General features: G+C 41.3%; 1 protein-coding gene across 2 annotated transcripts in view; it reads right to left on the bottom strand.

Moving 5' to 3' along the window:
• The window catches only part of pdlim5b (PDZ and LIM domain 5b), a 34,882-nt gene extending 13,098 nt beyond the window's left edge, over positions 1-21,784 (bottom strand). For both annotated transcript variants that reach the window (XM_069713801.1, XM_069713802.1), the window contains exons 1-3: positions 21,702-21,784; positions 15,020-15,125; positions 4,651-4,802 (exon numbers count right to left, since the gene is read on the bottom strand). In XM_069713801.1, coding sequence (XP_069569902.1) covers positions 4,651-4,802; positions 15,020-15,118 — 251 coding nt within the window. In that variant the 5' untranslated portion in view covers positions 15,119-15,125; positions 21,702-21,784. The remainder of the gene's footprint in view (positions 1-4,650; positions 4,803-15,019; positions 15,126-21,701) is intronic.
• Between the last annotated feature and the right edge of the window lie 782 nt (positions 21,785-22,566).

Raw genomic sequence — 22,566 nt, 5'->3', positions numbered from 1 at the left:
AGATATTGGTAGATGCACAGGAGGATAAAGCTACGATTCACACATGCCATTAATATCATGCACAGGTTACATTATTCCAAAACCTTGTTGCACAAGGTCTGCCATCTTATTTTTAACTTGTGTGATAAATGTTGAAACACTGTGGGAGACCTGGCAAACAGTTTGTTTCCTCAGATTTAAAACTGCATGAAAGGTTAAGCAAAAATATGGAGAGGAAAAATAAATCCACAAGAAAAGACAGAGGAAAGCAAAATAAAACTCCAACAGAAGGATGTTGAAGTAGTCGGTGTGGGGGGAAGCTTTTTCTACTACTTTTTTTGTTTTGTTTGTTTTTAAGTAGTCAGCTTATCCGGTCAGTGGCAAAATTCACAGCTTGCGTCTGGCACAATGCCTCCTGTCTCTTCATGCTGCTGCCTCATGTTGAACCCAGAATGAGCATCTCTGAAGAGGAAAACTACAAAAGCCAGTCGAGCGTACATGGACATTTCATTAGAAAGAGTCAGAGCAGAAGGTTAAAAAGGAAGGACAGATGCTCACAATGACAGAGACGTGCTATTACCAGTTAAAGCTTATCAGCATGTAGCTGGACAGCCTGCTGCTGCTGTCGGTTGCCTGGATACTTCACTAACATGTTTTTTGCTTGTGTCTGGTGAGGTCGTACACGTGTCAAGTAGAAATCCAGTGCACTTGTCCATATCAGCAGTCACATGCGTTATATTGATAGAAGGCATTCATACCGTTCATTTCCATGAGCCTCTCTTTGAATAGCACAGCGCCTCACTGAGACCGGTAACTCTGTGGTCACTTTTCTTTGCCAGCAAATTGTAGAATAAAAAGTTAACTACAGTACCAAAAAAAGATATTCAGATTTAATTACATTTAGTAATCGTAGTTGTATCAAGACCGGGTTGATGAAAAGAGCAAGTAGGGGACTTAAAGAGTTTTTCTTGAGGTTAAATCACTGCAGCCACAACAGAATAAACTGCCCTCTAGTTGATGTATCTTTAAAATGCGCATCCAAGAAACCCAATAAGCCCCCATCAGTTCTTCCTTTTCTTCCGACCACCACACCACATCTGGCTGAGGCAGCTGGGAGTCAGTGGGGGCTCTGGGCTGCGTTGGATTGTCCTCTACTTCACCCTGTTCCATCCATAACATGAGACTTGTTGGGTGTACATGTATATGAACATGTCTGCAGAGGGACTCCAGAGCAGCTGACTAGAATTAAGATGAAAATCCTCTCCAGGATACAGTGCAGGTCGAGCAGTGTCTGAATGTGCAACAGTCACATAGAGAAACAAGCAGCCGTTTTAGCATCAGATTCAAAGTTGCAAAAAGGAAAGTAATCAGAAGAAGGATAGTTGTGAGAAGAGGATATATTCAGTCTGGAAGTGTAATATGATGACGTGTCATTTCCCACCGTTCATCTAGAAACTCCTTCAGAGTTTGTAAAAATCCCAAAACATTGATCTGTTCTGTATTACAGCACACAGATTAATGTATCACAGATGAATACACACTCAGCACTTTCCAAAGCTTCACACCGTCCTGTTCCTGCAGAAACAGCCCGTACACACAAAGTGGGATGCTGTTGCAGCGGACATGGATTCACGTGTGAAACAGATCATAGGACTGGTGTGTTGATCTGAATTATCTTGGAGGTTTTGGAACCAGGTGCACTGAGCCACAACTTCCATGGGACGGTGTCTCATTGCGCTGCGTTGCATATTTCAATGACAGTAAATAAACATCAATTATCATACTTTCCTGAAGCTAATTACCACAGCCGCCTGGTGACTGTTAGCTGCTCAGCAACAAGATTTCCATGACATTAGAAAGAAGAATTCACAGTTCACTGAGGAGAAAACTGCTGGTCACATCAGCAGCATGTTCACATCAACGAATGGAAGCTCGCGACCCTTCAGACACGTTCACGTTAGCCGGCGCTGTCCTGTGTAAAGATCCACCACACAAACAGCCAGACTAAACAAGAAGACTAATAATGACATAATTACTGTGATCTCCTTACAAATACGAAATTCAATTAAAGACTCTTACGACGATAATCGACAATCAGAATGTTTTGACATCTTTTCCCGAGACAACAATCCTGGGAAGGAAAATGTGTTTTCTGTCTCTGTTACAAATCATCCAGCAGCTCTGCATCATCCGGACTCATCCAGCAGTTCGTTGTGATTTACTGTGAAACAACAGGAGGAGGAGCGAACTTCCGAAGCCAATTTCCTCTCTCATGAAAACATGTTTACCGTCACCTAGTAACAGGAAAAATAACTGAAATATATTGGCATGAGTGCACGTTAAACAGGAAGACGGTGTGGGTGGTACCTAAATGTTTTTATCTGGACACTTTTCACACACACTTTTATTTTTTTCAATAAAATCTATTGAATAAATGATTTGTGACGGTGTGTAGCCAGTTAAATGTTATGCCCAACAGTGTTTGTTTTAGATGTGTTTAAAAATGAATGTTAATGTATGAGTTTACATAAAGAATACTGGACTCTTCCACATGTAGAAAAATCAGCACATACAGCAGGAAGCTGGTGTGGTTTAAGCTGATACACATCAAGCGCTGTTTAAATGACATCCCATAATAGTTGGGCTGTTGAAGTATCTTTTTAAGGAACTGCTTGAATGTGAAGTTTGACAAAGTGACATAATGGGACAAAATTGTCGTCACATTAATCATTTCATAGCAGTGTTATTATGACCCGACAGTCTTATCGGTGATCATCAAAACCATAAATCAAGTCTGAGGACGTGGATGGAAGAAGACGGGTTTCTTTCATGGTTGTACTTCTAGGACTGTATTTTATACAGAGTTTGGGGTATTTTAGAAAACAATAGCATAAAAATCATATTCTTTATCAATCTTTGCATTCATGTAGGTCAAATAGTTTGAAAAGCCGTGTTTCTTTCAATTAATTTAAATCAGATTTTTACCTCCAAGTACAACTTTATTTCAATATAAAATAAAAGCCCAGAGCATTATAGATTGTGTTTAGTGTTTCTGATGCTCACTAAATATACAACACAAATATTCTACAACCAGTCTCTTAAACTGGCAGAAAAAGCAAAACAAAGTCTGATCATGTGTCATTTCTAACAAGAGGATCCGGGTTGTTTAGTGGTGATTTGAGTTGTAGTTTGCATGTACTCTGGATGTTTGATGTTTCATTGTGCATCCATTATCCACACTAGATTACACACAGCTGTGGGACGGCGCTATTTTCAGACCGTTTTCCCACGATTAAAGCGTAGAGGCTCCTTTCTCCTCTGAAGTGGTGATGGAATGACAGGACAAGCCAGCCAGGCTCCGAGTGCTTCTGTCAACATGTTTTACAGCTTGGAAAGTGTGCGTGCTTTGCCTCCATTTGTTTGTGTGTGACACTAAAGCTACTCTTCACTGGCTTCAAATATGGCCGCCTGTTTGACTGAAAACAAATCAATCATCTTTACTGTTGCTTGTCTGGACACTCTTGTTAAAACCGCTACAGGTTCTTCTGCTTTTATTTTGAAAGGGGTGGATGTGGCCATTTTCCCAACTGAAACTTTCTTTGGTGGACAATATAATGACAACTGCAGTTCGATCTGCTTCCTTTTCTTTGATGCATGTATTCTAGAACAGAGGGCTTTAAAGAGCTGCCATTCAAAGTAACCTCAGAATATAATACGTTAGCCTAATGGCAGGAGCAGAGAAGCAGGAGGGCTTCAGCAGGATCAGATACAAATCTGAATGTCTTCTGCAGATTCGGTGCCATTCATGAAACCAGCCAGGAACAACATGTGTTGACTATTAGTGAAAATATTCACTGTAATAATCCAGAATAATTTGATAAATGCCTCATTTCTTTCCAGTGTGGTGTATTGCATTAACATGCAATGCAGTGACTGTAAAATGAGGTATTTAAGTTTATATTTATACACGATCCTGCTGGAGATCCAACGGCAGTATTTCCATCTCAAGCCCACAATTTAAGTGCACTAAATTTGTGCCAAATTTATTTAGTGTGATGCTGCACTCTAAACTGTGCTCCATCCTAAATTCATCTTTTCCCAGCGAACATGTATCACTGACTCCAAATACGATATCGTGCAAAACCACCTGTTCACTGTAATAATCATGCAGATGACAAGATACATAAATCAACGCTACTGTGCAAGTAACAACAAGCTTAATCTGCTCTTTTTAACATTTTCAAACTCCTGACAGGACCTCAAGGGCATCAGCTCTGGCAAAAACCTGAACTGTTTTAAATTAGCAAAACAAGAGTTCATCTGTTTCAAATCATGGAAAGGCTAATTGAATGCAGCTCAAATACAACCAGCATGGCAATCAAGCTGCCTGCTGCTGCTTAAAGGATGCCTCGTCTATAAAAGGTACCTTCAAAAACATACTTTATCTCTCGGCTTCTTTAAACAGGGTTTAATACACACAAGTAAGAAAAAGTATGCAAACATGATACCCTCACAGTTCTTCTACAGCAGCCTTAAATGACCCATGAAAATATGTGAGGAGGTAAACAAAACAAAAATAGACAGTGCATTACAAGAACCAGGTGTTCCACTGACATCCGTACAGTGCAGCATGTAGTGCAAAGTGTGTGTGTGCATGCGTAAACCTGTTACCTCTGCAGAGTGAGGCTGAGATGGTCAGTGCAGACCTTGATCTTGTTCTGGGCCTCTAGGTGATTCATGCTGTCTGTAGAAATGCCATTAATGGACAGGATGACGTCTCCAATGCTCATCTTGGCTTTGGCTGCCTTTCCTCCATCAGTCAGCTGCAACGACACGTAGAAATAATTAAGAGAAGTACGCTCACATCTGCAAATTTGCAGCAAACACAGCATTTATTTACACCAACTCTGTCTGCTGGTAGATGAAAACCCTTTTTTGATTGCAATGTTTATGAATACCAATAGAGACATAGTCGTTTTTTTTGTTTTTTTTATATATATATTTGCATTTGAAAAGGTTTTGAATCATTCCAGAGTTAAACATTAAAAAAGGCACTTGACTAACAAATGTTCTGTTTGAATCTCCTCGCCACTTCCTGTCTTACGTAACCATCATCAGATAAGATAGGCATCTTATCCTCCTCACAACATTCACAGCACAAGACTCTGAAGGCCACCACAACAATGTGCTCATAAAAAAGCCAAAACATTCCCACAATGATGACTCGCACAACCAAATAACAACCGACCACAAATCAAAACCAGTTTTGAAAAAAACTATATCATGAAAACTTTTGGCTGCTGTGTGAAGGACAGACTTGTCCTCAAAGCACTCCAGGCTCTTCTCTGCGCTTTGCTTCATCTGTTATTGTGGTGCTGAAAGGTGCTGGTGCAGCACAGATCGTGTGCTCTGGACCGGAGACGAGTTCCCTTTCATGTCTTTGGGTCCCGTCCGAGCCGCCCAGACAGAACTTTTTGTCCAATCACACAAAACAAACGTTTCTTCACATTCAAAGCCTCTGAGGACTGAGGACTGAGGACATGCTGTGTGAAACAGGTATGCGTCTCAAACTCTACATATCCATCATAATAAAAATGAAACCTGTAACATGTAGAAAGAGTAAAGGGTCCTTTCAAAAGCAAATCAAAAGTACAATACGTTTTCAAGTTCTACAACCGTCTGTCTACTAGGAAGAAGCTTCGGGAGGTTCATCAGGTCTTCTATCCATTTCCACCATGCTGAGACTTGCACTTCACACACAGGAAGTAGTGTTGCGTAATAAAACCATGACGATGTGATGACTCTCTCAGGTGTGGTGACGGACCAGTGCTTATACAAGGCTGTGCACATCTCATCAATCACTCAGCACTCTTCACACACTCAAAACCTGTACAGCCCAAACATAGAAAGGACTCTACGTTCTCATGATCCTGTTCTGGCTTTATTATGATCATAACTTTGCGTCATCTCCCAAGAGACTGAAAGATCAGCACTCAAAAGTGGCAGAGCAGATGAATGAAGAGGGCATGAAGTTATGTAAAAGTGTTGAATATAAAACGGAGATTTAGATGTCAGAGCAGAACCTAAAAAGTGTCAGACTCGTACATGAAAGACATTTATATGAACTAGTAAAATGGTATCTTTAGTCACGCAAACTAACATGAGGTTATATATATAAATCAGCCCTGTTTTTAGACCGATAAACTCCCTCACTCCCTCTTCCGGCTGAAGAATGGATTTAGGTTCGGCAACAAGAGCAGCCAAATGAACGTAAAGAATGTGCCATTGTGTTCACCGCCATAATAACAACTAGAGGAAAAGAGTGGGATGAAGGGAGAGAAAGAATGAGGAAGTGGCAGCGACCGACACATTTTTCTGGAGACTTGCTGGTGTCATTTACCAGCAGCAGGAAGTGCAGAATGCAGACGGAGACTGACGTATGCACACCAACATCTAGGAAACCTACAGCGCAGTCACATGCTGAGTACCATTCACAAAAGGAAGGAGACTCACTACACAGGCATGAACATGGATTCAATCAATACCCGACACTCAGACGCACCCGCCAGCATTTACAGAGCCATTGACTTTCAATAAAGCAACTCTTTTCTCTTCAATGAATCCAGAGAGTCTCCAGAAATCATCTGGTCTGCTTCGCTCTTCTACACAGCTTCAGGTCAACGGCAGAGAAAGGATGTCTCCATCTCTGAGTGAGGACGAGAGACTGGACCAGAGATCTGAAGTTCTCCTTGTAGGGATGTGATGAAACACAATACATAGCTCTATATATGGTGACGCCTCAAACATTTAGGATTTCAGGAAGAGAAGAGAGGAAGGCTCTGCTAACATTCTCCTAAAAATGTGTGTTTTTATATGTGGTTAACAATATTTAATGCTTCAGCACAGAGAGCACTTTATAAAGCTCCACTTCTTTCACTTAAACACAGCCTTTCTCATGTGGATACAAAACAAATAGATGGCACAGTAAGAATCTCCGGCATGCGCAGTCTATAAATATAAATCAAGAGAGGTCTGAGACACTCGTGACGGAGAGCAGATAAGTAATGGACAGGAACTTTGGCTGTGCTGTAGAAGACAGAGACAGAGCAGCCATGTGTTATACCAAATCCTATTAGACACATCATATCATGAAATCTGTGTTACTATTTAAAAACGTTGCTCAGTCAAAGAGAAAAATGTTGTCCAAGAGTGTTTCATCCAGAATAATTGAAGTCAGAAAAAGAGGGCTTTGTGCTCATTTAGAGAAAGATGCTTTCCAAATGCACGAGGTATCTTTCCAACTGTGTTTACTGGATGCTGTGCAGCAGTGGTCCTCTCCACACTGCTGATTTTGCTGCTGTGGAGTTCCTGATAATGACGGGTTGTTCCACACAAGTGCACATGTAGTTGTGTGGTCCCACAAATGCAGCTTGAATGCAGCATGTTGCACAATACCTGGCGGATCTGAGGGATTACGGCAAATCCGACGGCATACTGGAGATTATGACATTACTAGCTAAAAGGTTCCCTCATTTATTTCTAGTGCAAATGATGTGGAAGAAGTCCATCTTTGTCTACATGTAACGACAGGCATGTTGTACCAAACTATTAAAACAAAAGTGGAAAGGAAGCTTAGAAAAAGTAACAGTTCGTTGCTTCCATATGTCTTCAATTCATTTATTATACAGCATAACCAAAAACAGCAAAAAAATATGATTCATAAAGACTGTCCAGATTTAGATGTTTACACAGAAATCAATTTATACTTAATATGGCAATAAAATAATAAAGACAAAAAAGGATTTATAACAAGAGATTCTATTTAAAAAGAACGCAGCTTTTTAAACAGAAACTACGTCTTTTTCAATGTGGACTCTGTTTAGGAGCCCTAAACAGAGTCCACATTGAATTGATGTCCTTTCCACAATGTTATTAGATGATTATATTAAGAATCTGAGCCTGCTAGTGGAGAAAAACAAGCACTTTTATTGGATGTTCACCGTTGGCCCGAACCATTAGATTGCAGCCTGTTTTGCGGGTGCCGGCTGAAGCGCTCTCGCTAAATACAGGTTCAGTTTCAAAAATATTTGTCCTCATTTGTTACTTCGACCAGAAATGACAGGAAAATATGGTCCAGGTTGAAAAAAAATACCAAAGATTCCCTTTGAGTGGCTGATTCAGCTCCATTTATAACACCTACTGTCTCTCCACTGAGGCGGGCGGCGGCCAAAACGCAGAATAAAGTCTTAGCTGAACATATCAATGCTGTATTTTTAAACCACTGATTTATAGTTCCCCTGTTAAATTACATATTTTACATTACAGCTGACACCCTTTTACAGAGAAGATGTCATTACTTCCAGCAATACATCGAATAAAGTGAATGCATTCAACGTTTGCTTCAGCTCTGTGGGGAAACTCTTCATCTTCCTCGCTGGTCAGTGTCACTTCCTGCCTTCATGGAGTTCAGCACAAAGGAAGACGGTTGTAGTCATTTCACATCTGAGAGGTTATGTTACAGGAAGCGTCTTATGGCGAGAGCTGGAAGGTCTGAGAGAAGTGTGTCATGTCTGTAGGATGGAGTAAGACAGAGGACCTTATATGGAAAAGACCTGGGCCTAACCTTACGCCGTCACAAACACTCCTTCCATGCAATTATTAACTTGCTGACAAACTTCCCACTTACTCGTAACAGTGAGTTTTACGACACCATTGTTTTTTATCTAATGAGTTCAATGTGTCTAAAGACCTGATTCATAACTTCAAAATGTCATTATTATGAAGCTCATAACACGTAGATCCTGCATGTATTTAATCTGTAAAGCTCATGAAAGAAGACTGGAATTATAATATTTTATATATTATAATCTGACAAGACAGCATTACATTATTGTGCAGCAACCTGCCAGGTGGGTTGAGGAAAATAAAATATCAGTAAAACATAGATTCTTGATATGTCAATAGTGTATCAATACATAGAGCTAAGTATTTATATTTCATTATATAAATAAATACATTTGTCAGCAACATGGCAGGTTTTTGAGTGTTTGTCAATCCCATTTTGCTGCCTGACGAAAGTGAGACGAACAGACTGAACACTGTATTTTATATTTTTTTATAAAAAAAAGATGTTGGAAAAGTACTGTGTTCATATGGTATTGTGGTTTAAGTACTGTGTTCATATGGTATTGTGGTTTAAGTACTATGTCCATATGGTATTGTGGTTTAAGTACTGTGTCCATATGGTATTGTGGTTTAAGTACTATGTCCATATGGTATTGTGGTTTAAGTACTGTGTTCATATGGTATTGTGGTTTAAGTACTGTGTTCATATGGTATTGTGGTTTAAGTACTATGTCCATATGGTATTGTGGTTTAAGTACTGTGTCCATATGGTATTGTGGTTTAAGTACTGTGTTCATATGGTATTGTGGTTTAAGTACTGTGTTCATATGGTATTGTGGTTTAAGTACTGTGTTCATATGGTATTGTGGTATTGTGGTATTCTGGTGATTCCTGCCCGACCTGGTGAACAAGCACAAGCCGTCAACTACAGTTATTTGTCAAGAACCTAAAGTCTTCTATGTTAAGCTTGCTGAAACACTCAGGGGGAGGAGAGATTAGAGAACACTTTAATGGGAGAGTAGCAGACAGCAGTTGGGAGGGCACCAAATACTAAGTACACTTCTCCTCCAAGCCAAACATCCCAATTAAGGGCACTTGAGCAGAGGCAGACAAACGGTTGTCATGGTTTGACCCCAGTCTGTTACTACATCAATCTGGGCTGCTAGAAAACACGAGATGCCGGGCAGACCTACAAGGAGCTCTTAGTCAAATCGCCATGACAACGCAAACAAAACACACAAAACAATACCAACCCCGAACTGAATACTGAATGCTCTTTAGTCAGGTCAGAAACAAACCGGGCCGACGAGCGCTGGCGAGCCAGATGATATAAAAAGCTTTTTAGACACAGTGGGACTCGAGCCAAGTCCCACTGCTGGTTTCTACCTCCGTCCGGGATTCATGCGACTCTCCCACATTTACACCGGGCCTTATCGGACCTTCTATTCAGCCAAGTGACATGAGAGTAGTTTAGTTTAACCGACTGCCTGGATTGCAGCATGTTCTTCTGCCTGACTGATAGAAATGTCTTTGTACACTTTCCAACAGCAGAGTCATGAAAACAATGATCCATTCAAAAGGTACAACTTCCAAAGGCAGCGAAATACCAACAGATTTCACTGCCATGAGAGACAATGAGAAACCATGTTGAATGGATGACATTTATGCAGCGCTTTAATCTTTACAGATGTGAAAAGACTTTACAATCCTTTAAACAAGGAGTGTAAAGGCTTGTTATCGCTGTTGACGGTCACACAGTGTAATGTAACTGTGGGTTGAAGTCTAAGCTGCAACCATGAGAACGTGTCGTATCCCGCGGCCCAGCGCGCCGATTTATTACGTGGAGCGAGTCAAATCAAAGAAAAAGCGCATTTTTCCTTAAAACGTATCACATCCAAAAACGAGTGAGTGATCTAAATCAAAATCCAGTGACAGTTATTCTTTATAGCTCTGCCACATGGCATTAAGGAGACTGGAAGCAGATGCTCTCGATACAACTCAAGACAGACACCAGGGAGATCAAACTGGGATCAAACACATACTGCAGATAACAGTCTCCACAAAACCCACATGTAACCTGAACACATCTCCAGGACCTGCACAGATTATTACAAAAACAAGGCAGCCTGGAAAGTGTAAATTATTGGATATTTATGAAGTTGAGAAATACTGGATAGATCTAACTGGTTTCTATTACATTTAAGTTTCCATGTAAAAACTCTCAAGAGTTTTTAATACGAGAGAGATTAAAAAACACACAAACTGTTTGGCAGCTATGCAGCACAGACCACAAGCTATCTGTCTCAACAGTTTCCCTGAATGCCAGGGGACTTTTTTACAGCTTGCTTTTATTTTTCCTGGACTTAAGCTGAACCAGAAGTTATAGCTTCACGGCAGATGGCTAGAATATTCGTTATCCGAGGAGCCTAACAAGATATGAGCCCCTCTGTGTATTAATTGTATATCGATGACAAATGTAAACGGGTAGATTGTGTCCTTTGCACTTAAATAACAGCTTTCATGCAATGGAGCAATAGTTGATATTTAACACTGGCCATTTTCCCTCTAATGAAACTACCAAACTATGCAGCCAATGCCGTCATCCAATGATGCAAGCGTCACCTTGTAAATATTGTATGACACGTCAGAAAAACTACAATATATTTTCAAGGTGTTCAATGACATCTAAGTGTTTCCTTACATAATACATAATAATACATGCCATTAAATAACGCACACTTTTTAAATGTTTAAAGTCTGCAGAAAGGAAATTAAACTGCAGTTTGTGTCAGCTGTTCAAGAGTGTTTAAACTGATTTAGAAAATTTTTTGTGACATGTTTAAAGTGAGATCAAAGAGCATCATAAAGATCGTTGGGAACCAACTCAAATTCTAAATATTTGCAAAAAGAACACCAGTTGTCTCGGTGTCTCACTGGAAACTCAGTAAGCTTGAATCAGGTTTTGAGCCAATTACCTCATATTTTTCTTGTATTACGTCACTTCACAAATTCAAAAAAGAATTGGTGAAAAAAAACCAACATCTGAGGCTAAGCAGCCTGAAATGAGCTCCAACTGACCTACAGCAACCACAATGATACACAGCAGAAATATGCTCATACAGTTGGAGACTTTCATAGTAATCTCTCAAAATAATATCATTTCAAGTGTGTTTTTCAAACGTGGAAGCCATGAAGGAAGTGGAACAACCACAGACGACGAGGACGGAACGAGTCTGGAGAAACAGAAACCGAGACACCCGCACAAATAATGTGAATAATGGAGCTCCTCCTCAGTAAACGATCCATCTCCTATTGGCTGGTTCCACATTTAACAATCAGCCGCATTGTTAACAGTTAAATCTGAAAGGAAAAATGTACGTCGAATAAACAAAATCATCGCTCACGACCTTAATTCTTTTTTTTCTTTTACAGAAGATTTAATGAACACAAACGCACCTATAGTTTATAATATGGTGAATTAATATTCAACAACCATGACATAAATTATCAATTGAGAGAATTTACTCTTTTAGGTTGGTGTTTATTTGGACAATGTGTTGTGTGTAAAGACTTTTGATGTTTTGGGAATATTTACTGAATAGTGCTATTCATACTGTGACACCCTACACACTACTTATGAGTTATGAGTTATGGTATGCACTCCACTTCATACTTTAACTTGGTGTTATTACAGCAATCAAAAGCAAAAGTAATCTCAAAAAGGCATCAGGATTACAGGCTGCGATGTCTTTCCAGTAACCAGCTTTATATTCTGTGCAGTTACAAATGGTACACATATGTAAAGTTATTACATCATTATTCCATGGCAAAATAAATATAAGCTTTAATGTGATATCAACACATGTATATTCTTTACTGCAAACTGAGTCCATTTAACATTGTGGGTTTCCAATGAACCTTAAAACAGGCCTGAGGTCTGCAGCGTTCCCTCCTCACTCATCTAATGAAGGAACTGAAGTAAAACAGTAAAACTGTTGGCAGATGTTTCAACACATCAACAGTCTACTAACATACTCTTTCCTGTGTGATTTAGATTACAGTCATCATTACAGATTATTTAGATGGAGAACTGATTGCTCCGACTATCAAGTTTAATAAAAATGCATGTTATAAATATGGATGTAATCTTTCCAGCTTTGCTATAACAGTCTGCACACCTCCAGCTTCAGTGATATCGGCTCTGCCTTTTGTGACTTCAGGATTACAACTCAGAGAAACAGACAAAAGAGTTGGGCTTATTCCTGGCGGCTGGACAATAACAAGAAATGTGAGCCGTTTACTGGTCATGTGCTGACGGAGACAGAAATATGTCCCAGGAATGACACCAACCAACAATGTGACGGAATGAAAATCCGTGAGAGTCGCGTTGCCTGCTCGGCGGCAGGACGGCACGCTCGGCACCACAAATGACTCAACAAAGGACTGCCGGTGGACACGGAGGTATTCAAAACGTTGCATGGAGAAGCTCCCCGCCACCAGATCCCACAAAAACAGACCACCACATGACGAGCACTTCTGATCTTCCCACACAAACATTTTCAAGGCTTTCTGGAAATGTTCCCCAACTCTGAAATATGACATGGCACATCCCTACAAATATCAGAGCACTTTTACTGAAGAGTTTTACTGAATATGGTTCAATACGATGCGTATTAAACCATATTGTATCAACTGAAACATCACATGAACAAAACTAAAACTACAATGTGAAATTGATGTCAGTACTCTTGAATATGTAGCTCCTTAGAAAGTTCAACTGTATCAGATGTTGACGTCAGTAAACTATTATTGACTTTCTGTTATGCATTGAAGGTTTATTGAGATTTACAATATATACAAAATGTTCATATCGTGATGTTTATAGAGCATTTTTGGGCATATGATGGTATCTATAGCTATGTAGAAATAGTTGATATAGAAGGAACATATGTACACATTGTTTTTTTTACTTTAAGAGATTGAGGTTTTCCTGTTACAACACTATAGGTCACTATGTTTTTTAAAGTTATTAAATTGGAGCTGTATTTTTCTCAACAAAGTAGAATACATGCACATTTGTTTGTTTTTATTGTTTGTTGAAACTATTACAAATAAATGCAAACTTCCTGGAGAACATATGAAGGTCCTTCTATATATCACTGGAGAGGTGCTTCAATCATGAGCTGTTTTTAAGACATGATGACAGGCAGCTTACTGACAACATCATGTCCTGCATGCCACTATTATCATAGCAGCAAGACATAAAAATAGTGCTGGGAGCTATGCTGGCCTTTTAATTCTCTTTACAGTGACTAACACAGATGTTCATATTTCCAAATAAGAAAAGTTATTTCTCTCAACACACGAAGTTGAAATCCTGTAACTGATCCTGTAACTGATCCTGCCAGGAACAAATAAACACAGCGAGTGACCTTGGTCATTACAATGAGATTACAGTTTCATAACAGGAAGTCGTGGGAACAGAATGATACTGCTCCTTCGACAAGCTGCCTCCTTTAATACTGTTTGACAAGAGCCAGTGCAGCAGAACTGACACACTTCAAATAGCTTTGGGCTCAAATACTTAACAGACAAACAGTGAACTACACTGACAACTTCTTTTAATTTCTGCAACCACACTGCTTGGCACAGAGCGTCGGTGCACTATGTACATAAACAGTGTGATTCTATAGGCGGAGGCCCGACCCGTCTCATTTCATTAAACAACAAGCCATCCTGCAGCCGGATCAAAGCTCGGAAGAACCTGCTCAGTCCGCTCTGGATTCATGTGGCTCACACTCCCAAATAGTTATTACAGAACCACCGTGGCTTCCTAGAGTTTCAGTCAGCTGGGCCGTTTAAGGACGCGTCGGGATGCTTCCACTGCAGACCAGGCACACGTGTCTCAGATCAGGACAAATACCGGGGGAAAGGCCAGGACACTTTGCACCATCCCTCATCTGAACGGCCAAAATTACATCAGCTGCTAACAGCTACCAGCTTCATCCTCCGAACATATCCTGAACCGCCATTACAGACATTCCTCACAGTTTTTCAAATTAACAGAAAGTGCGTTGTGGTCAAAATAGTGTTATGTGACATTATTTTGACAACAAGCTAAGCCATGCAGGAGGTGAAGGCCGCGGGGGGGCTGAGTGACGGGGCCACGAACTGTTCAAGGAGGTGTCTAAACCCAGCAACGAGAGCCACACACACTTCCAGCACTGACAAAGCAAACGGCACAATGAGCATGAGCAGCATTCCTCTGAGGTGACTGTCATGAAGTGAAGGGGTGTGTGTGTGTGTGTGTGTGTGTGTGTGTGTGTGTGTGTGTGTGTGTGTGTGTGTGTGTGTGTGTGTGTGTGTGTGTGTGTGTGTGTGTGTGTGTGTGTGTGTGTGTGTGTGTGTCACTCACCCGTGAGATGGTGAGTGGCAGACAGAAGTCCTTCCCTCCTTGCAGCCGGAAGCCCCAGGGGGCGGGGCCAGCCAGGGAGACGCTGTAGCTGCTGCTCATGATGCACCTGGAGACACAAGAACAGATATTTATTCTCACCCATATTAAAAGGGATCAAATCCAAGAAGAGAATTCACACAATTCAAACACAAGACTGAAAATAATCGACTGACAATAAAATGTGTCCAAACGATAAACAATATCTTCTGAAACATGTTTTGTCATGTAAGAGCTTCTAACCAGAGCTGTGGACCGTCACGGCTTCTTTAAACCTACTCACAATAAAGCTGTCTAAGATAAAGTGCAACAGGACACATCGTCCCACGTGCTCGTGGCTGGATATGTTGGACTGGTACACAAAGTACAAGATTTAATGCTCATTACTCAGCATTAAATGCTGTTGATGCACATCCTCCAGCAAACTGGAGACGAGGCTTGAAATAACCTGCGGTGGTTAAAAAAAAAAAAAGAAAGAAAAGGCGGAAATATTTCCATCCAGTCAGCACTCGTAATCTTTTGTTTACCTTAAAAAATCGCGATCAGCGATCTGAAGCTGCACTTGGGCCGATCATGTGTTCTTTCACTAACCCAGAGATAAACTGTTTATTGTAGACAAATAGCAGAATAGTTTACACATATGCAGATCAAACTGAGTATAATTATACTGTCCTTACATGTCAAAGTTAAACAAGACAATCAGAGGCAAGTGAAGCCTTCTGAAAAAAAGAAGCCATTTCCAGGAAAAGGCATCATCACGCTTTTTTACAACAGACTGAGCAAATGTGTGTTATTGATGTTCCCGAGGTCAGCTGAGCGTCTCATCACCGCGTTGGAACTGGACATCGACAGCAGAGAGACAAAATGTCTTCCACATCTTACCAAAATCCCTGTTAATCCCTAAGAAAGTGAGTACTGGGCTTTCATCAGACAACTGTGGTGCTGCTGGTGCTGCTGGGCCTGAGGGTGGTGGTGGGGGGGGGGGGGGGGGGCGCCTGGATGTCCAGAGACTTGTTAGAGCTCAGCTTCAATTCACAGCCAAATAAAACCTTGCGTTTCATTTCCAGAATGTTTAAACATCTGAGCGGCTAAATGCAGCAGAACTACCTGGTGGTACAGATCCTGATTAAATGCACGAGCAGGGAAATAAATGGATGTTGAGAAAGATCGACAAAACAAAACATATTTGGGGCAGGAAAATATTTCATGCACTATTGAGTTTCACTGGTTTAAGCCCTGCCTGTCATACATTCCTTTTGCCATGAAAGAATGAAGCTGAAAGCTCTTTACTGGAAGCGAGACAAAAGTCAAACCTGCAGTGACACGTTACCTTTTAGTTCGTTAGAGGATTTATCAGACGGACTGTGAAGTGAATCAGTCGACCGTCCTGTACAACACTTTACTGTCAACAACACACACGTTTCTGGGGAGAGAATTCCACTAAATCTGCCTCTGTGCACAACTTAAAACGGTCATGTGGAGACTGATCACCTCCGCCCGACCCAATAGGAAGGGTGGATGAAGACATGAAAACATGACATCAAAGGCTAACCCATGAACATTACATGTGCAGTACAGTTTAATTACATGGAGACGCAAATCTGAGTGAGGCTCTGAGAGGAATAATGCATGGTCAGCAGTTATCAGCATTTACTTTAGAGAGCCAAAGAAAGATGAGACTTTATAGTTGTGATGTAATAAACTAAAGGTCTGGACTTCTGAAGGTAAAGAGAGGGATCTTCTGGTGCTGAGATTTGGTTTTACACTTTAGGGCCGATATCATACTTGATACATTTTAATATCACTTTAATATCAGAAGAGGACTTTCCTTTTGCTAATAACCTTGTGAATGGAAAACATGAATTCATGTGACTTCTATAGCAAACAATTCAATATTTCAACATCTGCCTTAAAAAGGAGAAGAAAAATACATTTCTGACATTAGTGCACTGAGCAATGCAGATTCTTATCAGATGAGTATTTGATGAGTAATAACACCTCGTCATCCCAGTAGCACGTCTTTATGAGGTTGTAAGTCATGCTGCCATCTTTAATTCCCTCAGGGACACAGCACCACCTGCTGAAGCACCACCTGCTGAAGCACCACCTGGTCAGCTGGATGACACACACAATCAGCATGAGCCTTCACCGTCTCACTGTCTCACCGTCTCACTCACAGTCTCACTCACAGTCTCACTCACTGTCTCACTCACAGTCTCACCGTCTCACTGTCTCACCGTCTCACTGTCTCACCGTCTCACTCACAGTCTCACTCACTGTCTCACTCACAGTCTCACTGTCTCACCGTCTCACTGTCTCACCGTCTCACTCACAGTCTCACTCACAGTCTCACTCACTGTCTCACTCACAGTCTCACCGTCTCACTGTCTCACCGTCTCACTGTCTCACCGTCTCACTCACAGTCTCACTCACTGTCTCACTCACAGTCTCACCGTCTCACTGTCTCACCGTCTCACCGTCTCACTCACAGTCTCACCGTCTCACCGTCTCACTCACAGTCTCACCGTCTCACCGTCTCACTCACAGTCTCACCGTCTCACCGTCTCACCGTCTCACCGTCCCGCCTGGAGGCGAACAAGATCTTTAAAGACACCAAACCACAAAAGGGTGCAGAGAGAAGAATGAGAGCCAAGTGTGAAAGTGATAGGGAGAAGGTGAACATCTGGGTAGCACATCCCAGAAAGTATTTAGGACAGGTAAACAACCAGGAAACATCCAAGAGGCTCATGAGGTTATTTACAACTAAAATAAATGAAACTGGGAAAGCCCGAACAACAAAACCCTCTAAAAAATGGAGTGTTTCTCGTCAACCTGTGAACTTGTGGTCACCTGCTGGGAGCTCTGTGGAGCGTACGGGTTAATTAAAGGCAACAGCAACAAAGGAAAAGACAAGTGAAGAGACTTCACTGGAGGTCAGGAATTATTAGTTTGTAAAAAAGAAGGCGAGACAGAAGTTGGACTCCTGTGAACAGGATTAATGAGTCTGGTTAAAGAAGGACGATATAAACAGTAAAGAGCAAAGTCGGGACATGAAAAGTCTGTCGTTGCTTTTCTTCAAGCTGAACTTGTATTCATTAATAGAATTATGGACTCCAAAGTGTTCAGAGGAGTTTGGGATGCAAATTTAAATAAATCAACCATAAAGTTTTTGAAATGACAGAAATTCATTTTCCAGCAGGATAATGATCAAAAGAAAATCAGCCGACAGGTGAATGAATCATTTGCTTGGAAGAAAATGTGAATTTGTGACCGGCTGTCCAACAATGAATCCCACAGAACATCTCCGGGATGCCAGGGAGAACATGATCCAGCTGAACACATGAACAGAAACACAGAGGAATAGTTCACTCTTACTTCACACCCAGCGTCTTTTAGAAGACGACCAGCGGTCTCCAAATACATTTCAGTCCTAATTTTGAACTCTGTATCGAGTGTTTCTGTCCGTTTTACCTGACAGGTGTGCTTCAGCTTTCTTTCTTGAAAATAAATGCCTTTTTCTTTGACATTTTGTTATCTACACCAAACTAAACTACACACACACATGCAGAATATGGGAGTCTATATTAAGACAGCAACCAATTGAAGACAGCTGTCTCCGTCTTCAAGGTGACCTCGGGTTGAGGTGAGCCAAGAAGTTTAATTTTAGGAAAAATTAAAAGCCCTAAATTGTCCACAAACTGTCATGAAGAAATGTAACCGCTTCTATTTCAAATCAACAAATTGCAGCGTTATTTGAGAAATGTCTTTGTAGGAACTGTTAATGAACCGTGAATAGATGAACACGTATTCATAATAAAGCTTTCTGATCTTTATTACAACACAATGCAGCTAAGCTCAGCTTGGTCCTGCCCGGTGCTGCCCGGTGCTGCCCGGTGCTGCCCGGTCCTGACCGGTCCTGACCGGTGCCTGATAGTCTGGACTTAACAAACCGAACCACTGTGTGTTTTAAGCAAAGATTTCTGGCCCAAAAGAGCTGCGGTTCCTGCTGCTTAAAAACAAGCCTCAGAGAATACTCGGTACCGAGCTGGACAACATATTCTTTCAGTATTCGGTTTCATAATCAGCTGGAATATCTCACTGAAGGCACAAACACGTTGGTGAAATGCGATTTGCTGAAGTGTGTATCCCTGACTGCAGTTATGCTCGACACACATATCATTTCCTAATATGGAGAGAACAAACATTGGGCTCATCTCATGTCCTCGCTTGTTTTGCAATCTCCAATGACATCATGTATAGACATGAGCAGACACCTCTACAGAAGAAAACAGTTCAGCTCTCACCAACCGGGTCGAACACTTCTTATTGTCTTTGAAGTTTCTATCGTGATGTTTTTTTTATTCTGATAAATATTTCAGCACTTTTATACAAAAACACAACTGGCTCAGACGTTCAAATGTTCTTGTAGTAGATGTTATTCTAACTTGTTAATGTGATAATTAGACAGAACAATTTAAATGTTGGATTTACAGTGAATAACAGGGAACACATGGTCGGGTTTCTGCAATATCTGTTATCTCCTGTGTTAAACACAGCACAGTTTAACATATCAAAGCTCTAATAGTTCATAATTATACATTTATTAACAGTAAGAAACAGGCCATGATTAACTTACTCTTGATCTTATCATATCTTGTTATATAAAAGCTTGCTCGGTAGCCATATTCACATTCCTGGTTGAATGAGAAAGAAACATTCACTAAACATGAAACCTCCATTGATCGTGAGTGGTCAGTGAAAATGGGCAGAACATTCATTTTATATGATTTGCTGAAACTTAAATCATATGTGGCATGAATAAATGACTTCATATTTGCCATTTCTGTTAAAAAATATCATCTTAAAACCTTAAATTTCTGTTTCAATGTAAAATGTATGTTTTATTATCCCCATCTAATGTCAGCGGGACAAGTTGTTCCAGCTTGATTTTATGAGATAATGTTCACAGGCCCGAAACACATGTTTGATCTACAGAAACACATGTTTGATCTACAGAAACACATGTTTGATCTACAGAAACACATGTTTGATCTACAGAAACACATGTTTGATCTACAGAAACACATGTTTGATCTACAGAAACACATGTTTGATCTACAGAAACACATGTTTGATCTACAGAAACACATATGATGACAGATTTCTCTTTTTAAAAGACTCATTTTGATCAGCTTCAGAATCAGAGCTGAGTGAGTGAAGATGATGAAGAGTGAGTGTAAGATGATGAAGAGTGAGTGAAGATGATGAAGAGTGAGTGTAGATGATGAAGAGTGAGTGAAGATGATGAAGAGTGAGTGAAGATGATGAAGAGTGAGTGAAGATGATGAAGAGTGAGTGAAGATGATGAAGAGTGAGTGAAGATGATGAAGAGTGAGTGAAGATGATGAAGAGTGAGTGAAGATGATGAAGAGTGAGTGTAGATGATGAAGAGTGAGTGAAGATGATGAAGAGTGAGTGTAGATGATGAAGAGTGAGTGTAGATGATGAAGAGTGAGTGAAGATGATGAAGAGTGAGTGAAGATGATGAAGAGTGAGTGTAGATGATGAAGAGTGAGTGAAGATGAAGAGATGAGTGAAGAGTAGATGATGAAGATGATGAAGAGTGAGTGAGATGATGAAGAGTGAGTGAAGATGATGAAGAGTGAGTGAAGATGAAGAGTGAGTGAAGAGATGAAGAGTGAGTGTAGATGATGAAGAGTGAGTGAAGATGATGAAGAGTGAGTGAAGATGATGAAGAGTGAGTGTAGATGATGAAGAGTGAGTGAAGATGATGAAGAGTGAGTGTAGATGATGAAGAGTGAGATGATGAAGATGATGAAGAGTGAGTGAAGATGATGAAGAGTGAGTGAAGATGATGAAGAGTGAGTGTAGATGATGAAGAGTGAGTGAGATGATGAAGAGTGAGTGTAGATGATGAAGAGTGAGTGAAGATGATGAAGAGTGAGTGTAGATGATGAAGAGTGAGTGAAGATGATGAAGAGTGAGTGTAGATGATGAAGAGTGAGTGAAGATGATGAAGAGTGAGTGAAGATGATGAAGAGTGAGTGTAGATGATGAAGAGAAGAGTGAGTGTAGATGATGAAGAGTGAGTGAAGATGAGAAGAGTGAGTGAAGATGATGAAGAGTGAGTGAAGATGATGAAGAGTGAGTGAAGATGATGAAGAGTGAGTGAAGATGATGAAGAGTGAGTGTAGATGATGAAGAGTGAGTGTAGATGATGAAGAGTGAGTGTAGATGATGAAGAGTGAGTGAAGATGATGAAGAGTGAGTGTAGATGATGAAGAGTGAGTGTAGATGATGAAGAGTGAGTGAAGATGATGAAGAGTGAGTATCAGTAATGTTACGGAGCTCGGTGGGTGTGACAGAAAACACATGTCTGACAACATCACCCATTTCGTATCTTACTCGTGAACTGCTTGAAGCGAGTCTCCAACACTGATGAGGAACTTATTCCCGGAAATGTTCAAACCCGATTGAGCGACACGTTGCGATTATTTTGTATTTGTTCTTAATTGTAACTTTGTAAAAGAAACGCGACGCAACAAAGTCCGACCGGAAACACGAGCAGAAAGCTTCTGGTGTTTATTCGGTAGATTCGGGAGATGTGCGGTCCGGTGCGACTCACCTTGACTTGTGAAGCCGGTTCGGGGTGGAGAGAGAGAGAAGCGTGACTTCGGTCCGTCGGCTCTCACTTTCAGAACAACTGGACTGAGCGGAACGGAAACTTCCGCATATAAGCCGCGCGGCGCCGCTGCCGGTGGGCGTGGTCACAGCCCGGAGGGGCGTCTGACGGCGGCACCGAGCAGGTGGACGGAGGAGGAGGAGGAGGTGGAGGAGGAGGTGAACGGTGGAGGAGGAGGTGGAGGAGGAGGTGAACGGAGGAGGAGGAGGTGGAGGAGGAGGTGAACGGTGGAGGAGGTGGAGGAGGAGGTGAACGGAGGAGGAGGAGGTGGAGGAGGTGGAGGAGGAGGTGAACGGTGGAGGAGGAGGAGGTGGAGGAGGAGGTGAACGGTGGAGGAGGAGGAGGAGGTGGAGGAGGAGGTGAACGGTGGAGGAGGAGGAGGTGGAGGAGGAGGTGGAGGAGGAGGTGAACGGTGGAGGAGGAGGTGGAGGAGGTGGAGGAGGAGGTGAACGGTGGAGGAGGAGGTGGAGGAGGTGGAGGAGGAGGTGAACGGTGGAGGAGGAACTGCTGCATGAAACTGGTGTAAAACATCATCCACCTGTGCAACATGCTGAAAGTTCACATGAACTCTGCTGCTGCTGTCAGACAGGCTTCACACCGACAACCTTGATTTATCTTCAATCATCTGGTTTCAACTGTTTCAACTGTTTGTGTTTCACCTGCAGGAGATTTCACACTTTCTATTGAAAGGTGAGATAACTACAAACATTACATTCAGGCTTCAGGCTTCACTCAGCTGGCCAACTCTTTCTTTCATAAAGGTCCTACATAAATTCAGATTTCCGTGTGTCCTGTGATTATAAAGCTG

Source organism: Brachyistius frenatus, unplaced genomic scaffold (assembly GCF_029030835.1).
Source record: "Brachyistius frenatus isolate BFR_SWC_R1_liver_20210118 unplaced genomic scaffold, ASM2903083v1 Contig_122, whole genome shotgun sequence".
Taxonomy (NCBI): domain Eukaryota; kingdom Metazoa; phylum Chordata; class Actinopteri; family Embiotocidae; genus Brachyistius; species Brachyistius frenatus.
Note: the sequence above shows the minus strand (reverse complement) of the source record. Positions and strands in the feature narration are given on the sequence as shown.